This window comes from Cyprinodon variegatus, unplaced genomic scaffold (genome assembly GCF_000732505.1).
Source record: "Cyprinodon variegatus isolate N-32 unplaced genomic scaffold, C_variegatus-1.0 Scaffold704, whole genome shotgun sequence".
Classification (NCBI taxonomy): domain Eukaryota; kingdom Metazoa; phylum Chordata; class Actinopteri; order Cyprinodontiformes; family Cyprinodontidae; genus Cyprinodon; species Cyprinodon variegatus.
In genome coordinates, this window is record NW_015151157.1 from 150,364 (window position 1) to 172,668 (window position 22,305).

The following is a 22,305-nucleotide window of genomic DNA, read 5'->3' on the forward strand; positions in this document are numbered from 1 at the left end:
CGTAGGTCACTCTAAATGCAAAGTGGTCCCATACAGCAGACCTATAAAGTGCTGCTGGCGCGTCTTCCAACTCCTGTTCTTTCCCACTTGCCATACCCACACAATTTTCCACAACAACTGATTTTTTTCTGCTACGCCCGGCTACGCTGCTTCACTTCATCTTTTTCTTGTTTACTACTGGTGGTTGGCTTTGGTCGCAGTACTGCCACCTTCTGCTCTGGAGTGTAAACGCTTCTGCTATGAGAAAAAGGAGCAGCGCATGAACCGAACGTAACACACGCGAATCGATCCGAGACAGTCGAACCGAGCGGTTCGGACGGTTTTCATAAACCGTTCCATCCATAGAAGGAAGGAAACAGGAGCAGGTTAAAGTACTGGAATGAAGGGAGAATGAGATGAGCAGAACAGAGAAAATTAGTGCACTATTCAGCAAGTGTGCAAAATGAAACGTTTGAGGGTACAGGCAGAAAAAAATCTGCTTTATCAATTTAAACTCCTGTCAATCTATACTGGCTGGACAGGAAAACGGGGAAGAAAACATTTCAGAAGAGTGTGTGATCAACTTTTAAAAGATATTTCTATATTAATATACAGCTATCTCTTCCAGCTCAAGATGCAGATTAGTTGGGTAAACTCCTGTTGGTGTTAAGTGTTCTCCTTGTTGGTTCCTATAAGATAACTGTGTTGCAAATATGTTAATGTTCGTAAATGAGAAGGCCAGAGCCACTAATGATCATGAAGTTGATGCAGAGGTAAAGGATAATGCCGTTAGGAGTGAGCGAGAAGAGGGAGTGACAGTAGAATGAAGAGAAGGTGAGAAGAGAAGAGGAGAGTGGAGCAGGATGCATAAAAATAAATAATAAATAATAAATATAAGAGCATCTATTAAATGATAGAGCTCTGGCTTTTTCCTTAATATTTGCTTATTTTTTTTATCATATGCTGCTTGTTTAGAAAACTGTCATAAACTTTGCTGCATATCATACATGCTTGATGTCCTGCACGCATATTAACATTGCAAACATGTAGATAAGCTGAACTGACATGTTTGTAGGTAAAACGTGTTGGTATTTAAACAAAGGAAAAACTGAAATGTCTGCAAATGACTGATTTAAAGTGTAGTTCCCAGATTTTTAATCAAACAATAAACCACTGCACTAACAAGCTGATTGTTTTTCTGTTTCCCAGATGTGATGGAAGAAAACTAGCTCAGTGGATTTACAAACTGCTCTCTCCGAGAGGAATGGATGCTGCCACAGGAGTTTGCCTGCAGTGAGAAAATGCAACCATTTGATGGTTTGATTTTAAACACTGATCTGAGTTTTAAATGAGCATCAGATTTATGTTAGAGCATTATTGGCTCCAGAACAAATAGATGATTGTTTTGAAATGTTGGTGTGGTTAACCCATTAGCTTTAGATTAATGCTCTGATCTGTACGTTTAGACTGAAAATAAACTAACAGGAAGACAAATTATTATTTTTTGTTTTAAGTGACTGACAATCATTAAAAACAGAGCCAAACACAACCACATATTTTCTACTTTTTTTTTTATTTCTGCTATTCCTGAGGCAGAACAATCTTTCTCAGGAACAACAGAAGCAGATCTGATGCCAAATTCGTCATTTCCAGGCAAATTGAATCCAAATGTCTGTTATTCTCGGTCCTGAACCCTCTGGAATATGAAGCAGATATTTGCTGAGAGTTGAGATTCCGGCTGAAGGCCTCAGGTGTTCACTCACTCACCTCAGAGTCCATGCCCTGCATCTCATCCTTCTCCAGCTGGAACTGCACAAAGTCGTCGATGACGTGGAACAGCTCTGGAGAGATGGCCTTGAAGAACTTGTGATAGTCGTATTTCACGGCGAGCGAGGCGAAGATGGTGTTGTTGACGAGCGCCGAGCGCAGGTCGGTCAGCACTCCAGGCGAGTGTTGCCGCGGGTCTTCATAAAGGTGCTTCGTTATGAGGTAGTCTAAGATCGCGTCGCCCAGAAATTCCAGCCGCTGGTAACAATCTGAGGACACAGCAGACAGCCGGTGTCAAAGATCAGCATCATGGCGAGCGGTAGTTACCCAATAAGGCCAACCGGACCTGTGATGGTGTTATAGTGGTACGAGGCGTGGGTGAAGGCCTGCAGCAGGTACGCCTTGTTCTGAAATGTGTAGTTGATCTTTTTTTCAAAGTTTTCAAAGCCAGAGATGAGGTGCTGCAGCGTCCGCTCTGCGTCAGGGTGGGACAACATGCAGCGAGGCGGGATCTTTAACCAGCCGTACATCAGCTCCACGGCTGAGGTCAGAACTCGTGGCACCACCGCTGCCGTGTGAGACCCCCTCTGCACCGGCAGCACCTGCCAACAACAGCATCAGGAGAGAACAAAGGAATATGGGTGAGTATTGGCCAGGATGGAGCGATGAGATACGCATCCTGATACTTGGGTCAAGGGCTGAACAATATTAACCTGACAACAGCCAGATGCATGTCTCGCTCCGCCAAGCTCCACTCACATACATCTGGGAACCCGCTCATTGAAAGGGATTTCCCTAACCGAATTTATGGTCTGTCCAATCAAGACGCAGGGCGGGTGTGTCCTGGAGTGGAGAAGCGACCGTGAGACTCCAACAACAATGGCGGCTCGCATTGAGGAAGCAAGCGTTAGCATTGATGCTGCTATTTCTTCTGTGTTATCCAATCTATCTGATATTGTTTCATTAAAAGAACATCAGAGAAATGCTTTGAAGGCTTTTGTTGGTGGAAACGATGTTTTCGCCCTTCTCCCGACCGGATTTGGCAAGAGCTTGATCTACCAAATGGCTCCTCCTCTCACAGCGTCACGGGTTAGCTTCGGTGTGAGTGGTTGAAATAGCACGTCAATAAAGATGACAGACAATTGGCTTATCCAATCATATGCAAGGAGTTTTGATAAGGCCCAGCCTTCAGTAAAGGCAATTCCTATGGCGGGTTCCCAGATGTATGTGAGCGGAGCTACAGTAGGCGGAGCGAGACATGCATCTGGCTGTTGTCAGGTTAGAAAAATATAGCCAAAAATCAAAATTGTGATTATTTTCAACCAATATTGCAATTTTATTTAGATTTCCCTATGCACCAACCCCAAGCATGTTGATGTGTTAATCAAGGGTTTCCGTTTTTTCATTCCCTTCAAAGCTTGTTAATTAAGAGTCCAAAGTTGCAGGACGTTAAGCCGGGTATACACTGTACGATGTTTTGCCTTTTTGGGTCCCATTCTCCAGTTGTGTGAGAATTTTTCGATCGAGCCGACTTTCAGCCTCATCGTGCGTCCTGCTTCGTTTAGTACACAGGGGGTAAACAGGGAGATTAGACACTCACGACCAACTTCTAATCAGGAATCGTAAGGTTGGGAGAAAATCAAACATCTTTTAAATTCAGTCGGCCGTCGTAAGGTCGCATCAGAGAGTCGGGCTGCACAGTGTGAGAACAGGAATCCTGAGCTGTGAACTTTTAGTTTGAGCTGTAGCTGCGTGCAACAATAGAAAATAAAGCAGTGTATGCCCTGCTTTATTCTATCCTTTGTTTGGAAAAGTGTTCACTTCTACCTGCATGCTTCAGGCCAATTTATGCTTCTGACGCATAGCCTCTGCAACCGTCAAATCTGTCTCTGCGATCACGCCCCCCGCACAGTCTTTCCAGCTGTCTGTGTTGTCGTCCTTCTCAACTCGGTGTTTGGGTGCGACATTTTTAAAAACCGAGGAACAACTACAAAGGACAACTACGATGAAAGGTTAATCGAGTTCGCTCCATTAACAAAACCTGTTCCTCTTCGATGTCCTGCAACTCTAGATCCATCTCTGTGATCGTGATATCTTGCAGACACGCCATTGTTGTTTTGGAAGATAAGCACTCCAGACAGCGCCAAGGAAGTTCTCGTGAGTTCTCGAATAGGCTCCCTCTTGCGCCTTGGCGCTGTACGTCCCTAGAAATTCAAGACCAACGGTGGAGAAGCACACCAGCAAAACTGGTTCTGCCCTTTAAATTTTCATGCTAGCAGGAAGCTTAATTCATTTTTCATGGAAACAAACCCACTTTAAACATAGTACAGCTAATTGGATGTGCCCTAAATCCTCTAATATTGGCCTGTATTCCGTTAGCAGCCGGGTCTCTAATCATGGCCGGTCTCGCTGTAGGCGGAGGTAAATAATCGCAGGGGCTATAATTAGAACCAACGATGTTCCTGGGCAGTCCTCAACAACTTGTGATAGTAACATACAAGTACCACAGGGGGGCAATGTTTGCTTACGAATCCAAGCCATTAGCATTGGAAGTCCCACCCTTACACAGAGATCGTAGTGGCCTTAAACCAGTGGTCTCCAACCCTGGTCCTCAAGCTCTACTGTCCTACAGATTTTAGATGCATCCCTGCTTCAACACAGCTGAATCAAATGAATGGCTTGAAAAGGTAATCAATCATTTGATTCAGCTGTGTTGAAGCAGGTATGCATCTAAAATCTGTAGGACAGTAGATCTTGAGGACCAGGGTTGGAGACCACTGCCTTACACAATCGTTCTGATCTGAAAGACACATGTGATTACCAGTAGGTCTGGTGGTAACCAGTCAGCGTTGAAAAAATGACAGAATTTCGTTGACCTTCGTTGTTCTGAATTTCCCTTGAAATATATGATACTGCTAGCCTACTTCCACTTAGCCTGCCTCAAATCAAATTTCGCTGTGATGGCAGAACAGTTTCCATTTTTTTTTTTTTTACTTTGTTTCGCAAGACAGTTTGACCAAGATTCCATTCTGCTTCTTTTTCTTTTAGTATTGCCGTGCAGATGTCTGAATAATGTTCTGTATACCGTTATGGTAACTGCACTTTTTCTATAAATGAACCTAGTATTTTATAGGTTCAAAGAGACACAAAATCTCGTTTTTATTCATTCCACTGGTAGTCTGTTCAGATCAAATAGAAATAGACGCCTGCCTCTAATTCTGGCCTCCTTCCAATAATGGCCTGGACCAAGATGTAGAAAAACTTTGTCTGATAGTCTTGCAAAATGTAACATGACCAGAATTGGGTGTCTCTGCGATTTGAAGATTGCATTTCCTTAAATTGGGATTAAACTGCAAATGCAATCAATTGCCCATCCCTACTTGGGTCACAACACAATGATATTACGGTATATTACGATATTCTACTCAGCAAATATCAAAATTAAATATAAAGATAAATAAGAAAGAACAGTCTGTATATGTTCACCAGAAGATATTGATCATTCAATTATTTGTTGTTTTAGTAGACATGCTGTTTGGGGAGGTGCGCTGAAAAGAAAAAAAAAACCCAGCGGCATCTACAGAAGGGGGTTGTGATAGTAGTATGTTGCACCCCATTGTTTTATGGGAAAAATATTGTTTAAAAAAATCGAAATATATGGCCAAAATAGATTTTTTTTTTCCCCTCCAAATGTCCTAAAAAGGAAACACTAAGCATAAAACTCTGGATCAGGAAGTAGTCAGACAATAAATTACACTGAAACAAGAGATATGAATGAATATACAGATTAAGGTAAGAAAAAACTAGAGCTGGGATGGAAACTGATAACGAACCAAAGAACTCTGTTCAACTCTTCACTGTTTTGGGACACTGATGAATTTGCTTTAAATAGGGCTGAAAAAATGTATTATATTAATTGTGATTAATCGATTATTTAAATAATTGTCAACTAATTTAGTAATCGATTAACTGGAGTGCAGACTCTTAAGCGTACCTTTAGCTGACAGAATGTCCCACTTAGAGCAGTAATTACCAAAATTATACTAAAAAATATATAAATATGTAATTGGCAGTACTTTCTAATTTCATGAAGAGGAACCTTCTTTAAGGAACCTTCTACTGTCCAATTATTAACCGAAAATATAATCGATAGATGAATCGATTTGCAAAGTAATCGTTAGTTGCAGACGTACTTTTAACCCAGTTTTTCTTTTTCGTCTGAAGAGGATAATTATCAGTGAAACAGGAGAAAGCATTGAATAATCTGTGAGTTTTCTGAGGTTTGATATTTATTCCTGCTGTGTGAGGCATCTCCAGGCTGAGATATTCTGTCTCACCTTGAGGCCCAGCGAGCAGAGGAACATCTGGGCGGCCCTCTCCCCACAGCTCGTCAGGTAACAGCCAAGCAGAGCCTCCACACAGTCGGCGATGCTCTTGTCTGCAATACACTGCTCTGTGTGCAGATCGTAGGAGATGGACTGCTTTCCCAGCTCCGTGCCGCAGTTCTCCTCCGATGGATTCCAGAACCCCACCACAAAGTCGTCCTCTTCGCCCGCCTTGCTGGGGTCCAGGTAGCACATGGCATCCCACGAACTGTAGTCAAACTCCTCGGCCGCCGAACCACAGTGGGAGTGAGGGGCGGGCTTCTTGGGGGCCTTCCAATCATAGGAGGAGTCCATGGAAGGGGAGGAGCCTGGAGCTGGGCTTGTGGGGGGGCCGAAGCTGCTGAGAGAGATCTTCTTTCCAAACGCCCCGGACCCCAGGAGCATGTTGTCAATGAAACGGATGTGCTCCTTGTAGTATTCCAGGTCATCCTCCATGTTGACGTCATCCTTTGGTTCATCCTTCAACATCAGCTCATCTTCATCCACATCCTCACCCTCGTCGTCCCGATCCTCATCATCAAAGTCGTTCCCGGATCTACCGTTGGACACCAGCTCCTCTCTCGCCTGGATGACCGACAGGAAACATTAAGAAGAGAGTCAACCTCATGGCCAACATCAATCTGGTGTCACCCCAAGCAAGTTTCTATAGAAACAGGAAGGAGAACCAACCTCCTCAGAGTCCACTCGGTCTGAGCTGCTTTTGTCCTGGTTCACCACGTATCCAGGAGGCAGCCAATTCACAGGAGGGTCAAAGATGGACACCACCATCCTGCTGGGAAGCCCCTTCTTCTTCCCCAGACGGTAAAGGTTACAGTTGCTCACCTGAGGGACACAAGACCATGAAAGGCTTCTGGTAGATTCATGCTGGAATAGAGAGCTAAACATTTTATCTGCTCTGGTTAGTGGAACCTAATAGACTGGCTAACGACGGTCTCTCGCACCTTTTTGCTGCGCATATAGCTGAGTCTCCCTTCGTGCGCGTCAGGGTAGGTGCAGAACAGGTAGGTGGTGATGGCGTGCTTCAGGAAGGAATCCCCGAGCATCTCGAGCCGTTCCAGGTTGAAGCCGTCGCTGGCGTTGGACAGAGTCAAGGCCTGCAAGATGAGGCCAGGGTTGGGGCCCAGGTTCCTTGGGGAGTCCACAGCCTGGGGCCCGGCGGTTAGGTCAGGGGAAGGTGCTGTACGAGTGCAGTCTGAGGTAGCTTCATTAATGTGGTGCGAGGTCCTCCTGGAGGTACATTCATGGCTGGGCTGAGGAGGACTTGAGCTGAGGGGGGCCTGCGCAGGAACTGAGGTAGCGTCGTGTTTCCATTCAGAGCTGCCGTCGCAGCCTTGGCAACTGTCAAGTTGTTGAAGGTGCTCGTCTCTGTGGCCGTCATTGATCACGGTAGTGCCATTTGTTAGGTTCCCAGTGCAGGGCCCGTCTGCAGGGGCCGGGAGTGGCCCCTGGTGACTGCTGGGAAGTGCTAAGAAAGTGAGATTTTGGTGCTTACATTCAGCCTCTTCGCTGCAGGATTCGGGACAGGGGCTAAGCGCTTTTATGTCAATGGATCTCTTCCAGCCAAAGTCCAGGTTTGGATACCTGTAGATAACATAGAAGCAAGTTAATGGAACGTTAGTAGAGATAGAAAAAATAACTGCCCAATCAACAGGGAGAACAGGATTAGCAACTAAAGCCCAGTCAAGGTTTGGGTGCAAGATTCATAAGCTGTGGGAGTCAGTGGTTCAAGAAGGACCACAAAACCAGAGACACACCGAGAGGACCAATGTTCTCTTCAACACCAAAGTAAATTTCACTTGCTTTTTATATCATTTGCAAATGAAGGTCTCGGATTGAGGCGGAAGATTTGATTTGCCAACAAACTATCCTTACCTAAACCTCAAAAAGAACCAAAGGGTATCATCAAAAGAAAACGACACACACCAGACCCTGCCAATGCCTGCCATCACAGCAATATAGGATTTTATTACACACCAGCAGAACTAAAGGGTGATCACATCCATATCACGCTCCACTAATGAATGCATCTGTACAAAAACACACCCAACCAAGGAGAGAAAAAGTTTTTTGGACTGTGGAATATAGTTTATTACAACAGAAATAGACGGCTAAAATGTTTTACTGTGCGAGTGTGATGGCAAAACCCATGGCCACACCTTAAGTCTGGACTATACATGCACCTTTATTTATTTAATCCATACACATACTTTAGTTTGCAATAAAACTTTATTCTTAGTTCAAATGCATGTGTTCTATTTGTAAGCGTGCACATTTAGTTCACTGTATTTGTTTGCACTCATTCATATTTCTGTTTTTGTCACTAATGTTTCTTACCTATGGTGCCTAGGAGTTTGGCCAGACAAAGATGGCAACCAGGGTTCAGATCTGCTAAATGCAGGAGGGGAAATTGGACTGTTCCATCAGGTGCAGCTTAAAGGGGGGAATTTGAATTTTCCTTCCCTCATTTTTTGCATCTTTCACTTAGGATTTGTTTTGCGGTTGATGTGTTTTCATTTTCCGAAGATATAGATTTGTTTTTTGCCAAACCTAACTGTACTGCCAATGTTTGTAATGTGTGGTTGTTTGTTTAGTTTGAATTACCCCTATTGTATTAATGGTCTGATCAGCCAATGGGTTTATATACCCTTGTGTGTCATTTCTTTATTAGGTCAGTTATGTTTGTTTATGTAGCCAGTTAGTTTGGGCACAGTTTGCTTGAGTTAAATTTTCTCTTTTTGGTTGGCCTTTTTTATGACTTGAACCCATGTATTTTTTGTAAGTTTATTTTTTGGGTTAAAAAAAAAAAAAAACTATTTTTGAATTAATTCCTGTGACTCCTCATGCTTTTCATCTCGGTCCCTCACAGTGAGCAATAACTCTAAAAACATTTTGCAAGGTTTCAGTTTTAGATTGAATTACAGTTTTAACCCAGATGACCTTCTAATGAATTTAAATAATTCTGGTTTCCACACCAACACATCTAGCACCTGAGAAGGGATGGGCTGAGGTGGTAAGCCCTGAAGACCTGGGGGCTAAATGTTAGCCACAGATTCACATCAATGGTTGATTACTGATCAGATAGCAAAGTTGCAGACCTGATATATTCCTATATAAATATTAACACTAGGCCTCAGCTTTGTCCTTTAATTTTGGCTCACTCTGTATTTGTGGTTGACACTCCTGAACCTCATAGATACTGTTTGTCTGGACGTAATGGGTTAGGGTTCAGAGCAGCCTTACATAGATATCATGACCGTTAAATAACTATAGGACATAAATTGAAGTTTCAGTGATCTATGCTTGTGTTCTATAAAAAAAAAAAAAAAAAATCTGCAGAATAAATAGGAAAATTTGTATATTATTATAAGTTTTCAATATTCCCGAAGTATGAGCATCAGGTGGCGCTAGTTCTCCTCTCACAGCTGCAGAGTATGAGCTCAAACGCCAAGATAATCGCTTTAAAGAACAATTGCTATTAACCCTAAATGATGCAACAGAGATGACTGGGTCTGCTGATTCACCTGAAGTCAGGGGGGAGGTTCTTCACCCCCACTCCAGCCTCGGTGGCAGTCTGAGCCCGCAGCTCCTCGGCCGTCAGCAGGCAGTGGAGGCGGTACAGGATGCTGGGCAGACACACAGCTTTCCTCCACAGGGAGGCCGGAATGGGATGGATGGCACACAGCTCCGGAACCAGAATCTGACACCAGAACATCCACGGTTAACAGGCTGAAAGCTGCAGTACTCACAGAACAAGCGAAACGCTGAACAGATCTACCTGTTTGTTCTGCAGACTCTCCCACTTGGCCTTCCTCTTCTCCGCACTGCTCAGAGGCAAAGCTTTCCCCTTCTGGTTCAGGTGTCGAGGCGTCAACAGGTTCAGTCTGAGGACAGCAGAGACCCGATCAACTGAGGCCCAACCAAGATGGCAAAAAAACAGCATTTCTAACAGTTTTAAAATCCAAATAATGAGGTTTTATTGTGCTGTCAGCAGTCCAAAAGTCTGGGTAATGCTACTTAAGTCACTTGATTCCTGTCAATAAGACGGTCAGATATGTAGTCAGTCTGAGGAACTGGGGGCGGCAGGTGAGCTTCCTCTGCCTCTTAAACTCACTTAGCTTCTCAGAATAACCCATCAAGTCTGAGTCCTGCTTACCTTGAAGAGGTGTGGTCTACATCCAGCAGCGGCTGGTTCAGGTTGGACAGGTCCAGGTTGTACTTGGTTTTGTAGTACTCTGCGAAGGTCTCATACTCCGGCGATGGGAACTTGCTGAGCGGCGTCAGGTCTGTGTAGACGTCAGCGACGTAGAAACGATGAGGCTGGTCGAAGTTTCGATACCTGAGGAGGAGACGGCCGACAGCTGTTCAGCGTTTTACTGTCTGCAGGGTGTGAAACAATCAGAGCAAAACTGAGGTACCTTGGAATGATCACAGCATCCTGGTAGTCCTCCAGCTTGAAGATGAAGGGGTTCTGCTTGGTGTACTTAGTTGTAGGAATGCCTGTTCGGGCCTCTGACTTCTCAATGTCTTCCATGAACATAAAGTCCATATCAAGAGTGTCAGAGTCTCCAACTGAAGTGGAAGACATGGGATAAGGTTAGGATGCCGACTGGGACTGTATAGTATGAGGAAGAGGAGGACCACTCACCGACATTCAGAGGTAGAACGCAATAAGCCGAGTCCGCCAACGTTGGCTTGAACTCAAGTGCAGGTTTCTCTAGACGGAGGATGTGAGAGAAGATGTACTGATGCATGCGGGTGATGAGGTCCAGCTGGGACGAGCTGAGTGTGAAGCCCGACTTCTGCAGCTCGATGGAGATGGTCACCTCCCCAGAGCGCGTGTATACCGGGAAATGAGGGATCTGTAAACCAAGAAGATGTAGAATCGCGGTTATCCCAGAGAGGGGAGAAACATAGCAAGATTCATGGAAAGAGAAGCGTGCGGATGTAGACGCACTCGGGGTATGGGTTTGGCTGTCAGGATGCCAAAGCATCGAGTCGTGTCCTCGGGGGGGTACAGCTTCCTCCTACGGAAGTTCAGCTCATCGGGGAGCGGCGTGGTGAGGACCATCCCGATCACATACAGGAAGTAGGTCTGCTCCGGCAGGGCGTAGCTGTCCTGCAGACATTCTGGTATCTGTCGAAGAACAGGACACAACGCCGTTAGGTTACTGATCCAACTTCAGAGGACTGGGCTGAAAAAAGAGGCAGAAGACGTACGGCTTTAGGGTAGCACTGCCTCCTCTTGGTGGAGCCGGGCCGACCCGGGACATTGGTCTCCTCCTCGTCGTGGAGGTCAAGCTCCTCCTCGTACTTCACCGTCTCCTTCCCCACAGGCATCAGGTGGTCGTCCAGCTCGCCTGTGAAGGAGCGCAGAGTAGGATGAGCCGAATCAAACAGCAGAGATCCAAATCAGCCTTCCTGATAATCTAACTCTGAGGTTTACCTATTTTATGGAGTTTTTCACAGCAGAGCAGAGCAACAGCTTTCTCAGCCAGACGGGCGCAGTTCATGACGGGACCCTGAACATACAGACCCCTCAGTATGATGGACAGCATGAGATCAAGCATTAAGAAACTACGGGAAAGGGTCTGTACCTTGACTGGAACTCTCAGAGGAGAGTTTATGGGTAAGAAGAGCGTAGACTGAAAGCGTCCATCTCTTGTCTCCACGGTTTTACATTTGGGAGCGAGGTGCGTGAACGGGTCACTGGGCAGCCGAGCACAATACCTGAGGACAGCAGGAGCTTCAACACTCGTTCTCCTTTAGAACCCATCCAATCGCACAGACCTGAGGAGGATACCTGTTAATGTGCCCGATGGCAGTGTTGATGGTGACGCGTGGACCTCCATCCTCAGAACGCAGCACATACGGAGGGAGGAGGTTATCATCATCCATACTCTGCTCCGCTTCAAACTCTCCCACCTCCACGGATTTAGAGCATTTATTCCTCAGGATCTGCTCAGAGGAAAGTCGCAGCACCATGAAGTTCCCCTGTCCTTTTCCTCCATCAGATGATATTCCTCACTTTAGAAAACAAAAATATACCTTCTCGATGGCCTTGTAGGTGGTCAGATCTTCTTCGAAGCTCTTGGTCCGCTCAGAATCAGCCAACATGATGTAGTTGGAGACGGGGGCCCGGGCTCTACCCTTGGACTGAACATAGGACCTGTACTCTGTGGGCAGGTCAAAGCGGACCACCAGGTTGCACTTTGGAATATCAACACCTTCTTCCACAATGCTGGTGGCAATCAGCAGGTTGGTCTCATGAGCCCTGAACTTTCGGAGAACCTGCGAGGAGAAGATGGACTAACTCAGCCGTCCTGTCACAGCTGTAAGCGGTCCAACAAAGGAAAAGTTGTTCACCTCCTCCTGCTTCCTGAACTCCACCTCCATCTGCTTGTTCCTCAGCTGGTTCTTGCCGATGCTGTGGCCGGTGATGAAGTTGCTGCTGATGTAGGCCAGCTCTGGGTCCTGCTTCCCTGCTTCTTTGATCAGACTAAAAAACATAAACATAAAACATAAAACATAAACATAAAAAAAATAGTGGTAAACCTGGAAGCTCATTGACTGCTTTTATCAGCTAATCCTGTGAACTAAAAGTACTCTTTTCAATAAATAAGAAGGAAATAAAGAAAATTCTTGGAGAATATCAGATCTGGATCATCATACCGGTTCAGAACCACAGCTGTGTAGCGCCTCTCCACAAAGATGATCCCGCACAGGATGTTGGTGAACGGAGAAGGAAAGTTGGCCTCGGGCCTTTCTTTGGCCTCCACCTCCTCGTCCTCGTCTTCGTCCTCCGAGTCGCTCCACGACACGTAGTTGTCCTGGTTGCGGTTGTTGTACCACTCAACGCTCTCGAACTGCTGTCGCTCCAGTGGCTTATACTCGTGCAGGATCTCCAGCAGCCGCAGGACCTTCGGCGTGACGAACTTCAGGTCCAGGGAGGCGGGGGAGAAATGCTCCTCGCAGAGAGCGTGCACCTTACGCAGGATGGTGTCGGTAAAGAGCAGGAACTTTCTATTGAGTTCTTCCTGCTCGTGTTTGATGTACTTCTGCAGCTCCCGCACCATTATACCCGCAGCCTTATCTGCACACCAGGGGCCAAGAACCAGCAGCACAGCCCGGCAATCGCTCAGGATCTACAGCAAGATGAGGGAATCAGATGAAACACTCAGGAGACATTTTAACAGTCTTTATTTCCAATATAAATCTGCATGTTTGTGTGATTCACACCTGTTTGGATATAAAGGTGGGATCTCTGTCCTCCCTGGAAACATGGATGTTACAGTCGTTGAGGAAGAGGAGAGCTTCATCCAACTCTGCCTGCAAACGGGATGAAAGGCCGCTCTTGTCCACGTAGGGACCACAGTCCAGCACCACCTCCCTCGGCTGAGAGGTGTACCTGAAACATGCAGCCATTGTTAGTGCGACAGAAACCAGAGCAAGAGAGGTTCCAATTCACCAATATTTGACCAGTCTCCTCCTAAAGCAGTAAATGCACCGGATGCGTTACATCTCGTATCTTCATGAGATGCGTGTCACAGCTTTCCATTTTAGACAGTTACATTATTTACACAACACTGTTCCTAATTTAGGTTGAGATTCTAATTTAAGGGGCGTATACGCTCCTGTTTGGCAAGGAAAAAAAAAAAAAACATCTGATGGCAAAAGTTCCTCTTACAAAAAGCTCATCAACCAGAAGACGGAATGCTGAGGTGAGCGTTCTCCTTGGTGATCTATAAAATAATATACAAAACATAAACATACTAAAGTAATTAGGGCTGCAACAGATGCTGGCCCTAATCAGTATAAAGGGTCATATATAGTGGTAATGTCATTTTAAATGAGTGTATGAACTTCTAGTGGATAAAAAAGTGGAAATTTCCCACAATGCACCTTGAGAAGTACTGATCATCCATGGTAACTAGACGAGCTATAGACATATAGATGTATCCGGGAATGCTTCAAGGAGAGCTCTCCTCGCAAAGCATTATGGGATTTCTTGTCATGGCTGTTACTACCTGACAGCGGTGACAAATAAAGTTGGCGAAGGCACCGTGCGTTGGAGGCACAGTCACGTGACCAACAGAGAGTGAATAGTAGGGATCATCTGTCTGAAGGGTGGGTTAACTGTGTTCACTATAAAGTCCACCATAGTCACCACTCTATATATTGATTAAAGGATTTAGGGGTTAAGGTGGACGTTCAGACACAGCCTAGATGTCCCCGTTTGTACGGGATAGTTTTGATTTTTGTCTCCCTTGCCGCCCACAAACTAAAGCAAGTCAAATAATAATAATAATAATAATAATTGACAGGCGCCTTTCCTAAATGTGATATCCGCTTGTCCCACGTTATGGCTCTTAACTGAACAGGTAAAGGATTTTAATACAAAACAGGATGTAAAGTATATTTTAAAGGAAATAAAAGACTATGGAGTGGTTTATTACAGGGTGGGGGCAAGGAAAGGTGATTCTCATTGAGCTTAGATGAACTTATTTTTAAATTTCATGCAAGGGAGTGTGATGTAAAGCAACACTGTAAAAGGGAATCACAAAAGAAACACGTCCGTCCTGCATGGTCCCTCATAAGAATCATAGCAGTATTTTCCTACAGATCTGTTTACCATGAAAAGTATCAATATATGACTGATTAAATTACTTCTTCTCTGCTCAGGAAAATCTGTTGCTGTGGAGCGTGCTTTGCAGCCTCTGGTGGAACTTTCTGTTTTCCAACATATGTGCGTAAGCTGCTTTGCTGCTGTATCTCTTCCAGTCTATTTCCCCTTTTAGTTTTGAACCTAGTTTCTGGTGGAGCTTCGTTTAGATTTGGTGATTCTAAGCATCAGTTTCTGATTCTGTATTGTTCAATAAATTTAAACAGTTTCTAAAGAGGCCTTATTCCTTCCTGTTAAAGGTAATAACGAATTCCCTATTGCTCAGGGAAGCTATACTACAGCCTCTTTTAGGGAAAATGAATCCCGGCTCTAATGGATCTAAATGTAATCCAATAAAATCTAGTCTGTTTTTGATGTAGTTCCGTCCTATAATCAGTAAAAGTGGCTCCTACCTGTCCAGGACCACCAAATCAGTGGCCGTTTCAGCGTTGCTTTTCAGGATTCTCTCCAGATTCTGGATCTTCTGCTCCAAATCCGACGGGTCACATTTCCCGTTGAGGATGGAAGCGGTGAGGCCCAGTATACGCGGCCCACTAGTGCACTCTTCGAAAAACTAAACACAGATTAAAAGAACAACCCATGTCAGCTCAGATGCCCGGTATGTGTGCGGCTAAAGGTTTTGGAAGCAGCCTTACTTTCATGATGTCACGGTACGGGTGCTCTGTGATTGCCAGGTGGCAATCATCAAACACAACTAGGTTGATTTTAGACAGAGGTAAGAGCCGACTCTTCAGAACATGGAGGAAGATGTTGCACATCATCACCAGCACCTGAGGAACAACATAACTGATCAGAGGACAGATTGATGGCGACTCTGAGCTCTGTGTCGCCAAAAGGAGTGAAGGCAGCTTTCCATCCTTTTTAGAAAAAAGTTCTCAGGGAACCTTAGAAAAGGAGGATTGGATGCTATGAAAAAGCCTGTCAAGAATTCAAGGATTTGACCAATTTTAATGTTTTAATGGGATAAATATTACTGTTAAGATTCATGCTCTAAATTGTCCTTTATTTCTAGTGGAAGTGATGTGTAAATTAGGGGTGTAAATAATAATCGTTTTGTATCGATCCATCGATCCAACAGCCAACGATCCGATGCATCGATACGTCTGCAAGAGAATCGATTCATGGTTTTTTTTCCTCCGGTCTATTTTTATCCATTTGTTCCTGGACGTAATCCTCCCTCCCGTGCTGCGGTGGCGCTAAACCTATTTTGCCCTCCTACCTCGCTTCCTGGTTTTACTCTTATAGCAGTGTGTTGCAGTGAGCTTGACACAGACATTATGTTCAATATTGAAGCGTGGTCTGTGCTACACACTGTGGGTCTAGATACGGCCGAGGCGGTGAGGAAGTGGGGGCGAGTTCAGTCCGACGACGGAGGGACATGAGGGCCAAAAAGAGCGGAGATCCAGATGGAAAAAGGGTCCCAGCGTTCTCGCGCACCTCGCTCTTCTAGCAGGTCAAACTTCACGAGTTGTTTTCCGCAATTTCGGTCATAAAAACAAACCAAGCCGGCCTCCTGTCTGCGGCACTGTTTGCGATCAGCTAAAATTCGGGAGAGGTGCAGCAGAGCGTCTGCGGAGGGGGCGGGAACGTCTGGAGCCGAGGTATTGCATTGCACTCATTGCACTGATTTTGTGGAGTATTTATTGATGCAAAGCCTTGCAGAATCTATAACGCAGGGATATTATTATTTTTCAATGAATGAGGTTTTAATAGGAATAGATGGAGTGCAACTTTTCTACTTCTATTATTTGCTGTTGTTTCTAAAAATGCATAACGATAGTACAGCGCACAGAGATATATCCAAAATGAAAAACAGTCTAGACCATAAAAAGAAAAAAAAAAAAAAAAAAAAAACAACAAAATAAAAAGAACTCCTAACCCTAAATCACAATCATGATATGGATACAGTAAAAAAACACAACGCAACCGCACATCCCCACCCCCACTTACAAGTAAGACTGACACAGACAAAAAGGAAAAATCCAAATCTGCAAAGGAAAACTAAACCAGCAAAACACACACAAACAGCAAAACAGAAACAGAACGAGCACAAAGAGAAACGGGCACGCGCACGCACGCGCACCAGAGCAATACCCGCTCACGAGCGGAAAAAGGGAAAAGCATGTGCATTTCTGTTTTATTTTTTTAGGTGGAGAGGGCGGGTCTTTTCAAAAATTTACGAAAATCCTCCACTATACCTTTAACTTTCCTCCAAGTTCAACCAAATAAAATAAACTCAGGCAGAATGATTGCTGGAGATAAATGTGTTTCCACAAACTTTAAGGATGTGTACATCTATGAAACAGGACTATTACTTTATGTTTCTTTCCTTTAGTGATTTTGTTACCTTGAAACTTTGAACATGGTAAATTGTTACTGAATAAATAAATGAAAAAAGATTCAAGATTTCTCTTTGAAGTCCCTTTTTACATCTCAAAACCCTGGCATTTATAACAGAGGGTGATTAAGATCCAACATGTGCACCTGATTTGTGGATATTTCCTGACTCCATCTTTGATCCGACCAAGCTGACGCCTCCTTCCAGTCCGTGTACTCTCCCACCTGGAGGTCTGAGTGAGTCCTGACCGCTGCCGCTTGCTGAATTACAGATGACACTAAAAAGTAAAAAAAATTGCCGTCAGCCAACCAGTCAGACCTTCGCTTTAGGATGAGTGGATCATGAACACCAGCTTACCTGAATTCACCAGGAAAACTGTCCTTTTGGCATTTTCCTGGTAGCTCCCTCGGATTTGGTGGGAGAGCTCTTTAGTTAGAAGTACTGCAATGAAGGTCTTCCCTGAGTCCGTGTTCAAGCAGACGATAGTGTTGCGTTCAAGAGCTGCTTCGAGAAGTTCAACCTTCAGAATCAGACATGAAGGTTAGCATTGCTGCAATGATTTCCAGGCCATATTTGAGCCAGTTAATGCAGGAAGGCAGTTAATGCGAGGGGAAAAAACACAGAGGTCCTGCCTGATATTTCCTGGGCGTGTAGATGTTGTCATGGATGGCCTCCTGCTGCCACGGCAGACCGAAGAAGGGCCCCATGGGTGAAGTAGCAGGGGTGACGAGCTGCAGGCCTGCCATGCTTCACTGAGCTGAGCTGGAGGCGGAGGTGAAGGGGCTGCGCTCCTCCAGACGTCCACTTAACTCATTTCCTCCTTTTCTCTTTACTGAAGATTACTGATAGAAGAGTAAAAAAACACTGATGAATCAACGGCAAACAGAAAATCTACATCCTGATGAGTCCAGGACGCGAGCCAGAGGTCGAGCAGCTCCATCATGAAAAATACTCACAGGTATCAGCTGAGTTTGTCGATGAGAAGAGAACGTTTAATGTGGACTTCATGATAACATTTCTGTTCATCGACTCCTGCTGCTTTCCTTCATTTAGGTAGAAACCGACCTAACAGAAGCAAAGAGCACAGCTGTGGTTACACACTCCACACACACACTCAGATTCAGCATATGGAAGAAAGACGCTTTTTATTTAAATTTAAAAAAACCAGCTCAGTTTTGTGCGTGACTTTTCAATCTTCACATTTTAGAAAGCCAAAACCTACTGATAAAAGATTGTAGCCAACTGCAAAATATCTCATTTAAACTTAGAAGATATAATATAGGCGTTCAAAGTATCTTCACCAGTCGCGCTTCTTGAGTGATCATACGTTTTTTCAATCAACAGCAGAAGGGGAATCAGAGCCTGTTTTACTTCAGCAGTTTACTGTTATGTGGTAAGGTTATCTGCGATGCTGAGGCAATAAAGGCACAGAATTAATAAAGAGTCCGAAACATGCAGCAAAAAATCTCAGATCTAAACTGGATGAAAGAAAGCTGGGATGGATATTGAAATGTTTATGAGCTAAATAACTTGAGGTTTTATCAATTTAAAATGGCCCTCAAAAGAAAAAAAAATTGTAGTACAAGATTAAACTCAACTGGAATTAAAAAGGATTTAGTGACAAAACAAGAAGTTAAAGGGGTCTTTTTTGATTAAGTCTGACAGCCAAAAACTAAAATACTGAGTAGTTATATTTTAAACATAGATCAAGAGTGAAATTTCACTAGACTTATTGGCGTAGAGGTCATATACTTAACAAAATGAAAGAAAATTTTTTTTTTTTTTATCCACGTTCAACCTTATTTTCCATGTATATTTATCTAGAGCTATAAAATCTTTTTCAGGGCAGTAGAGGAACCCTGCAGCCTGAGCAACAGCGCCCATATTAGGGGTGTAAATAATAATCGTTTTGTACCGATACATCGATCCAACAGCTGATGATCCAATGCATCGACACGTCTGCAAGAGTATCAGTTCATGCTTTTTTTCTTCCTCTTGTCCATTTTTATCTATTTGCTCCTGGACATAATTCTGACTCCCGTGCTGCAGTGGCGCTAAACCTATTTTGCCCTCCTAGCTCGCTTCCTTTAGCCACTACCCTCTTTCCGCATGCACACACACAGTCGCATAAACTGTAGGCAAGACAGACATGGTGGAGATAGCGGAGGTGAAAGAAGAGGTAGGCAAGACAGACGTGGAGGATGAAAAAGAGGATGATGTATTTTTGAGTATCGAAAATAATCTAATTGTTAGGTCAGGAAATCGATACTGAATCGAATCGCCATGATGGGTGTGATTTACACCCCTAGCCCATATTGAGGAGTGTTATTGTCATCCTAGTTAAGCTAAGCAGAGGGGCGTTCACTGATCGGGAAAAGAATTTTATATTTTAAGAAAAAGTAGCAACTCAGGGAAGACGGAGTAGAAAAATCATCGGATTTTTCTGTGCATTTCCAAACCAAACAGCTCACCTGTCAGCATGAGTCATACGGTAGCAGTCCGACTGAATCCTGTAGCTCTGCACAAACTGCAAAAAACAGAGGAGTAAACGTAGGAAGCACACTTTATTTCCCTCTTGAAAACCTATTATAACCTTTTATAGACAAATCGCAACAAAAACACTAACAGTTAGGAACATAAGAGCACAGCTGTTAGACCGACCTGCTCTCAGGGGTTCTGGAAGCTTGTGCAGAACGAGACTATTTCTGTTCTGTCGGTTAATTATTTACAGGCTGTTTTATGTAATGATGAGGATCAGCAGCCAGATTTCAGCATTGCTGCACCCTGTGACACAATGCCTGTTTTTCTGTCAGTCATATTTATTTAAGTGCATCAGACAAACTCTCCTAGAGCGACCCTGAAGATCAGCATGGTTGGGGTGTGTAGCAGAGGTATTCTGACTGAATCTTGTTCGAACAAATGTTGAACCCTGAATGCAACAACACCCATTTCAACCGTAATAAGTCCGAAAATTTCACAAATAAATTTGAAAACCCATAAGCACATCAGTTCTGTTGCTTCAGACTGAAAATATCTTGGAAGTATCTAGGAGTTCATTGAATTTTTTTTCTTCCCTCAATCTGCGCTGCTTTCCAAAAGAACACATGACTCACTACCAAACTCATCCTACAAATTTGTGTAAAAAAACAAAACTATCCTCCACAGGCAGTCACTGAACACCTAACCAGCACCTGTATTTAAAAAAAGATTTTGTATAATCTTATCTAGAATGCATATACATTTTAAGCGCAAACCTGACAAATAAAGTGGAATTTGATTAATGAAACACAGAGGAAGATAATGACTCAAACAGAAACAATGGGAGTAAAAAAAAAAGGAGCTTCTGGAACAGGAATCCCCAAAGTTGGTCCTTGAGGGCCACTGTCCTGCAGATTGTAGTTTTCCCTGCTTCAGCAGAGATTAATTACATTGATAGTTGATTAACACGCTTTTGCTGAACTGCAATCATCAGAATCAGCTATGCTAAAGCAGAGAAACCTCTAAAACCTGTAAGACAACAGCCCTTCGAGGGACCGACTTTGGGAATGCCTGATCTAGATGGAACCTAGAAACCTACAGAAATCAATAAAAGCTTCATCTGCAGGTAAAGAAGCTCCAACATTGGATTTATCATTATATCTCTGTTTCAACCATTATTGCGATAAAATATTAATATATAATAACGATGCAGCAAACAAGCACCTGCTAATTATCAATATCCGGTTTTCTTTTAGTCCTGATCAGCAAAATCTGATCTTATTTGGTACCAATTTTATTCTAAAATATAAAGATGTATGGAGAAGTTGTTTTTTTTTTTTTTGGTAAACACCACTTAACAGCTGGACTAAAACAATATGATAAATTACAACAAAATCTCCATTGTTACATGAGATCTATGCCCTTTTCCAAAATCCATAAAAAACATCTTAAAGCATTTTTTTTTTTTTTTTTTGATGAATGCAGCAGAAAGAGTGTGAGGCAAGGACAGCAAAGCTTTTTGCTGGCATCAGTACATCTTCATCAACAGGACTGTTATGGCTGAAGAATAGAACCATGCGCCTCTATATGAGGAATTACAGCAGCTTTATGGCTGAAACAAACTTTGCATTCATTGCAGGAAACTGGATCATTGTGGAAAAAATGTAGCTGATCTAAGAGTTGCAGCTGAATCTAAGTAAACTTCCAGGCCATGTTTGGAAAGCACTGATTATTGATCACTGACAGATCTGATGGGATTAATGGTTGAGTCCATTTTCACCTGCTGAGCCCTTGTGTTTACCTGCTGACATCACCTATTAGACACCCATTTACCTGCTGACGTCCCCTATTAGACACCTAATGATGTTCAGGCACAAATAAACAGCTTTATATCTTGGGCTAAAATCACAGAGTTTGGATTGGAAGCCAAGGTTAAGGGCCGAACCTAAAGTAGCCCCATGAGCCCCTGATCCGAACCAATCTAGGCGTCCTTGGCAAAACCTGGAACAGAACCAGGAACCGTCAATCGATTTGGTACCTTCTACAGAGGCTTTTAGCCGAACCAGAACCATAACTCTGGTCAACCGAACCCAGTATCAAACTGTTAGCATTGCTAACGTGATTAAATCTCTTAACCCGGTTCTGGTCTGATCCGGTTCGTGCAGGTGTTTTTGTTTCACCGAACTGATAGGATTAGACCAGAAACCGGGCCCCGAATCCCGCAGCATGGGGACGACCCCGCACCGCCACGCTCTTCCATCATCATCATCTTCATCATCCTCATGTCAGCGGGCTAACAGCTAGCAGGGCCGCTATGAAGTACGGGATATTCCAAAAACAACGAACAGACATTCAGAAACTCACCCGTGGAGTTAATTCCTTCTGATTGTCCCAAATAAAAATATCTAAAGCGCCTCCGTGGATATCTCCGCTTCCACCAAGGCTCGTTGTCCCGGTTTGTGGCTAATCGTCCACGGGGGACCACTTCCGTTACCTGGGCCTCAGCTACGCTAAATAATCTACGCTGTCTGCGCAAGCCTAGCTCATTAGCTTCAGGGTCAATGTGCGTAAGTGACGGAGAATAGAGTTCCTGCGTACGAAACCAACCCGCCTCAGACGGAAACTCTACGCCTTCCAGAGGCGTAGAGAGATTATTAAGGGCCTGTTTGAGGCCTTTG

At 44.0% G+C, this 22,305-nt stretch overlaps 1 protein-coding gene across 2 annotated transcripts in view; it reads right to left on the reverse strand.

Annotated features, from left to right (window-relative positions):
- Positions 1 to 22,147, reverse strand: part of dicer1 (dicer 1, ribonuclease type III) — a 27,803-nt gene extending 5,656 nt beyond the window's left edge. The window contains exons 1-27 of one of the 2 annotated variants that reach the window (XM_015394694.1): positions 21,992 to 22,147; positions 19,621 to 19,676; positions 18,106 to 18,214; positions 17,782 to 17,991; positions 17,507 to 17,669; positions 17,296 to 17,426; positions 15,447 to 15,581; positions 15,204 to 15,364; positions 13,368 to 13,536; positions 12,801 to 13,273; positions 12,495 to 12,627; positions 12,177 to 12,419; positions 11,932 to 12,086; positions 11,726 to 11,858; positions 11,575 to 11,650; positions 11,349 to 11,488; positions 11,086 to 11,265; positions 10,777 to 10,990; positions 10,547 to 10,700; positions 10,285 to 10,467; positions 9,907 to 10,012; positions 9,653 to 9,828; positions 7,073 to 7,712; positions 6,801 to 6,953; positions 6,084 to 6,695; positions 2,093 to 2,348; positions 1,747 to 2,015 (exon numbers count right to left, since the gene is read on the reverse strand). In XM_015394694.1, coding sequence (XP_015250180.1) covers positions 1,747 to 2,015; positions 2,093 to 2,348; positions 6,084 to 6,695; positions 6,801 to 6,953; positions 7,073 to 7,712; positions 9,653 to 9,828; positions 9,907 to 10,012; positions 10,285 to 10,467; positions 10,547 to 10,700; positions 10,777 to 10,990; positions 11,086 to 11,265; positions 11,349 to 11,488; positions 11,575 to 11,650; positions 11,726 to 11,858; positions 11,932 to 12,086; positions 12,177 to 12,419; positions 12,495 to 12,627; positions 12,801 to 13,273; positions 13,368 to 13,536; positions 15,204 to 15,364; positions 15,447 to 15,581; positions 17,296 to 17,426; positions 17,507 to 17,669; positions 17,782 to 17,895 — 5,169 coding nt within the window. In that variant the 5' untranslated portion in view covers positions 17,896 to 17,991; positions 18,106 to 18,214; positions 19,621 to 19,676; positions 21,992 to 22,147. The remainder of the gene's footprint in view (positions 1 to 1,746; positions 2,016 to 2,092; positions 2,349 to 6,083; positions 6,696 to 6,800; positions 6,954 to 7,072; positions 7,713 to 9,652; positions 9,829 to 9,906; positions 10,013 to 10,284; positions 10,468 to 10,546; positions 10,701 to 10,776; positions 10,991 to 11,085; positions 11,266 to 11,348; positions 11,489 to 11,574; positions 11,651 to 11,725; positions 11,859 to 11,931; positions 12,087 to 12,176; positions 12,420 to 12,494; positions 12,628 to 12,800; positions 13,274 to 13,367; positions 13,537 to 15,203; positions 15,365 to 15,446; positions 15,582 to 17,295; positions 17,427 to 17,506; positions 17,670 to 17,781; positions 17,992 to 18,105; positions 18,215 to 19,620; positions 19,677 to 21,991) is intronic. The other variant, XM_015394695.1, reaches the window with a different exon arrangement.
- Between the last annotated feature and the right edge of the window lie 158 nt (positions 22,148 to 22,305).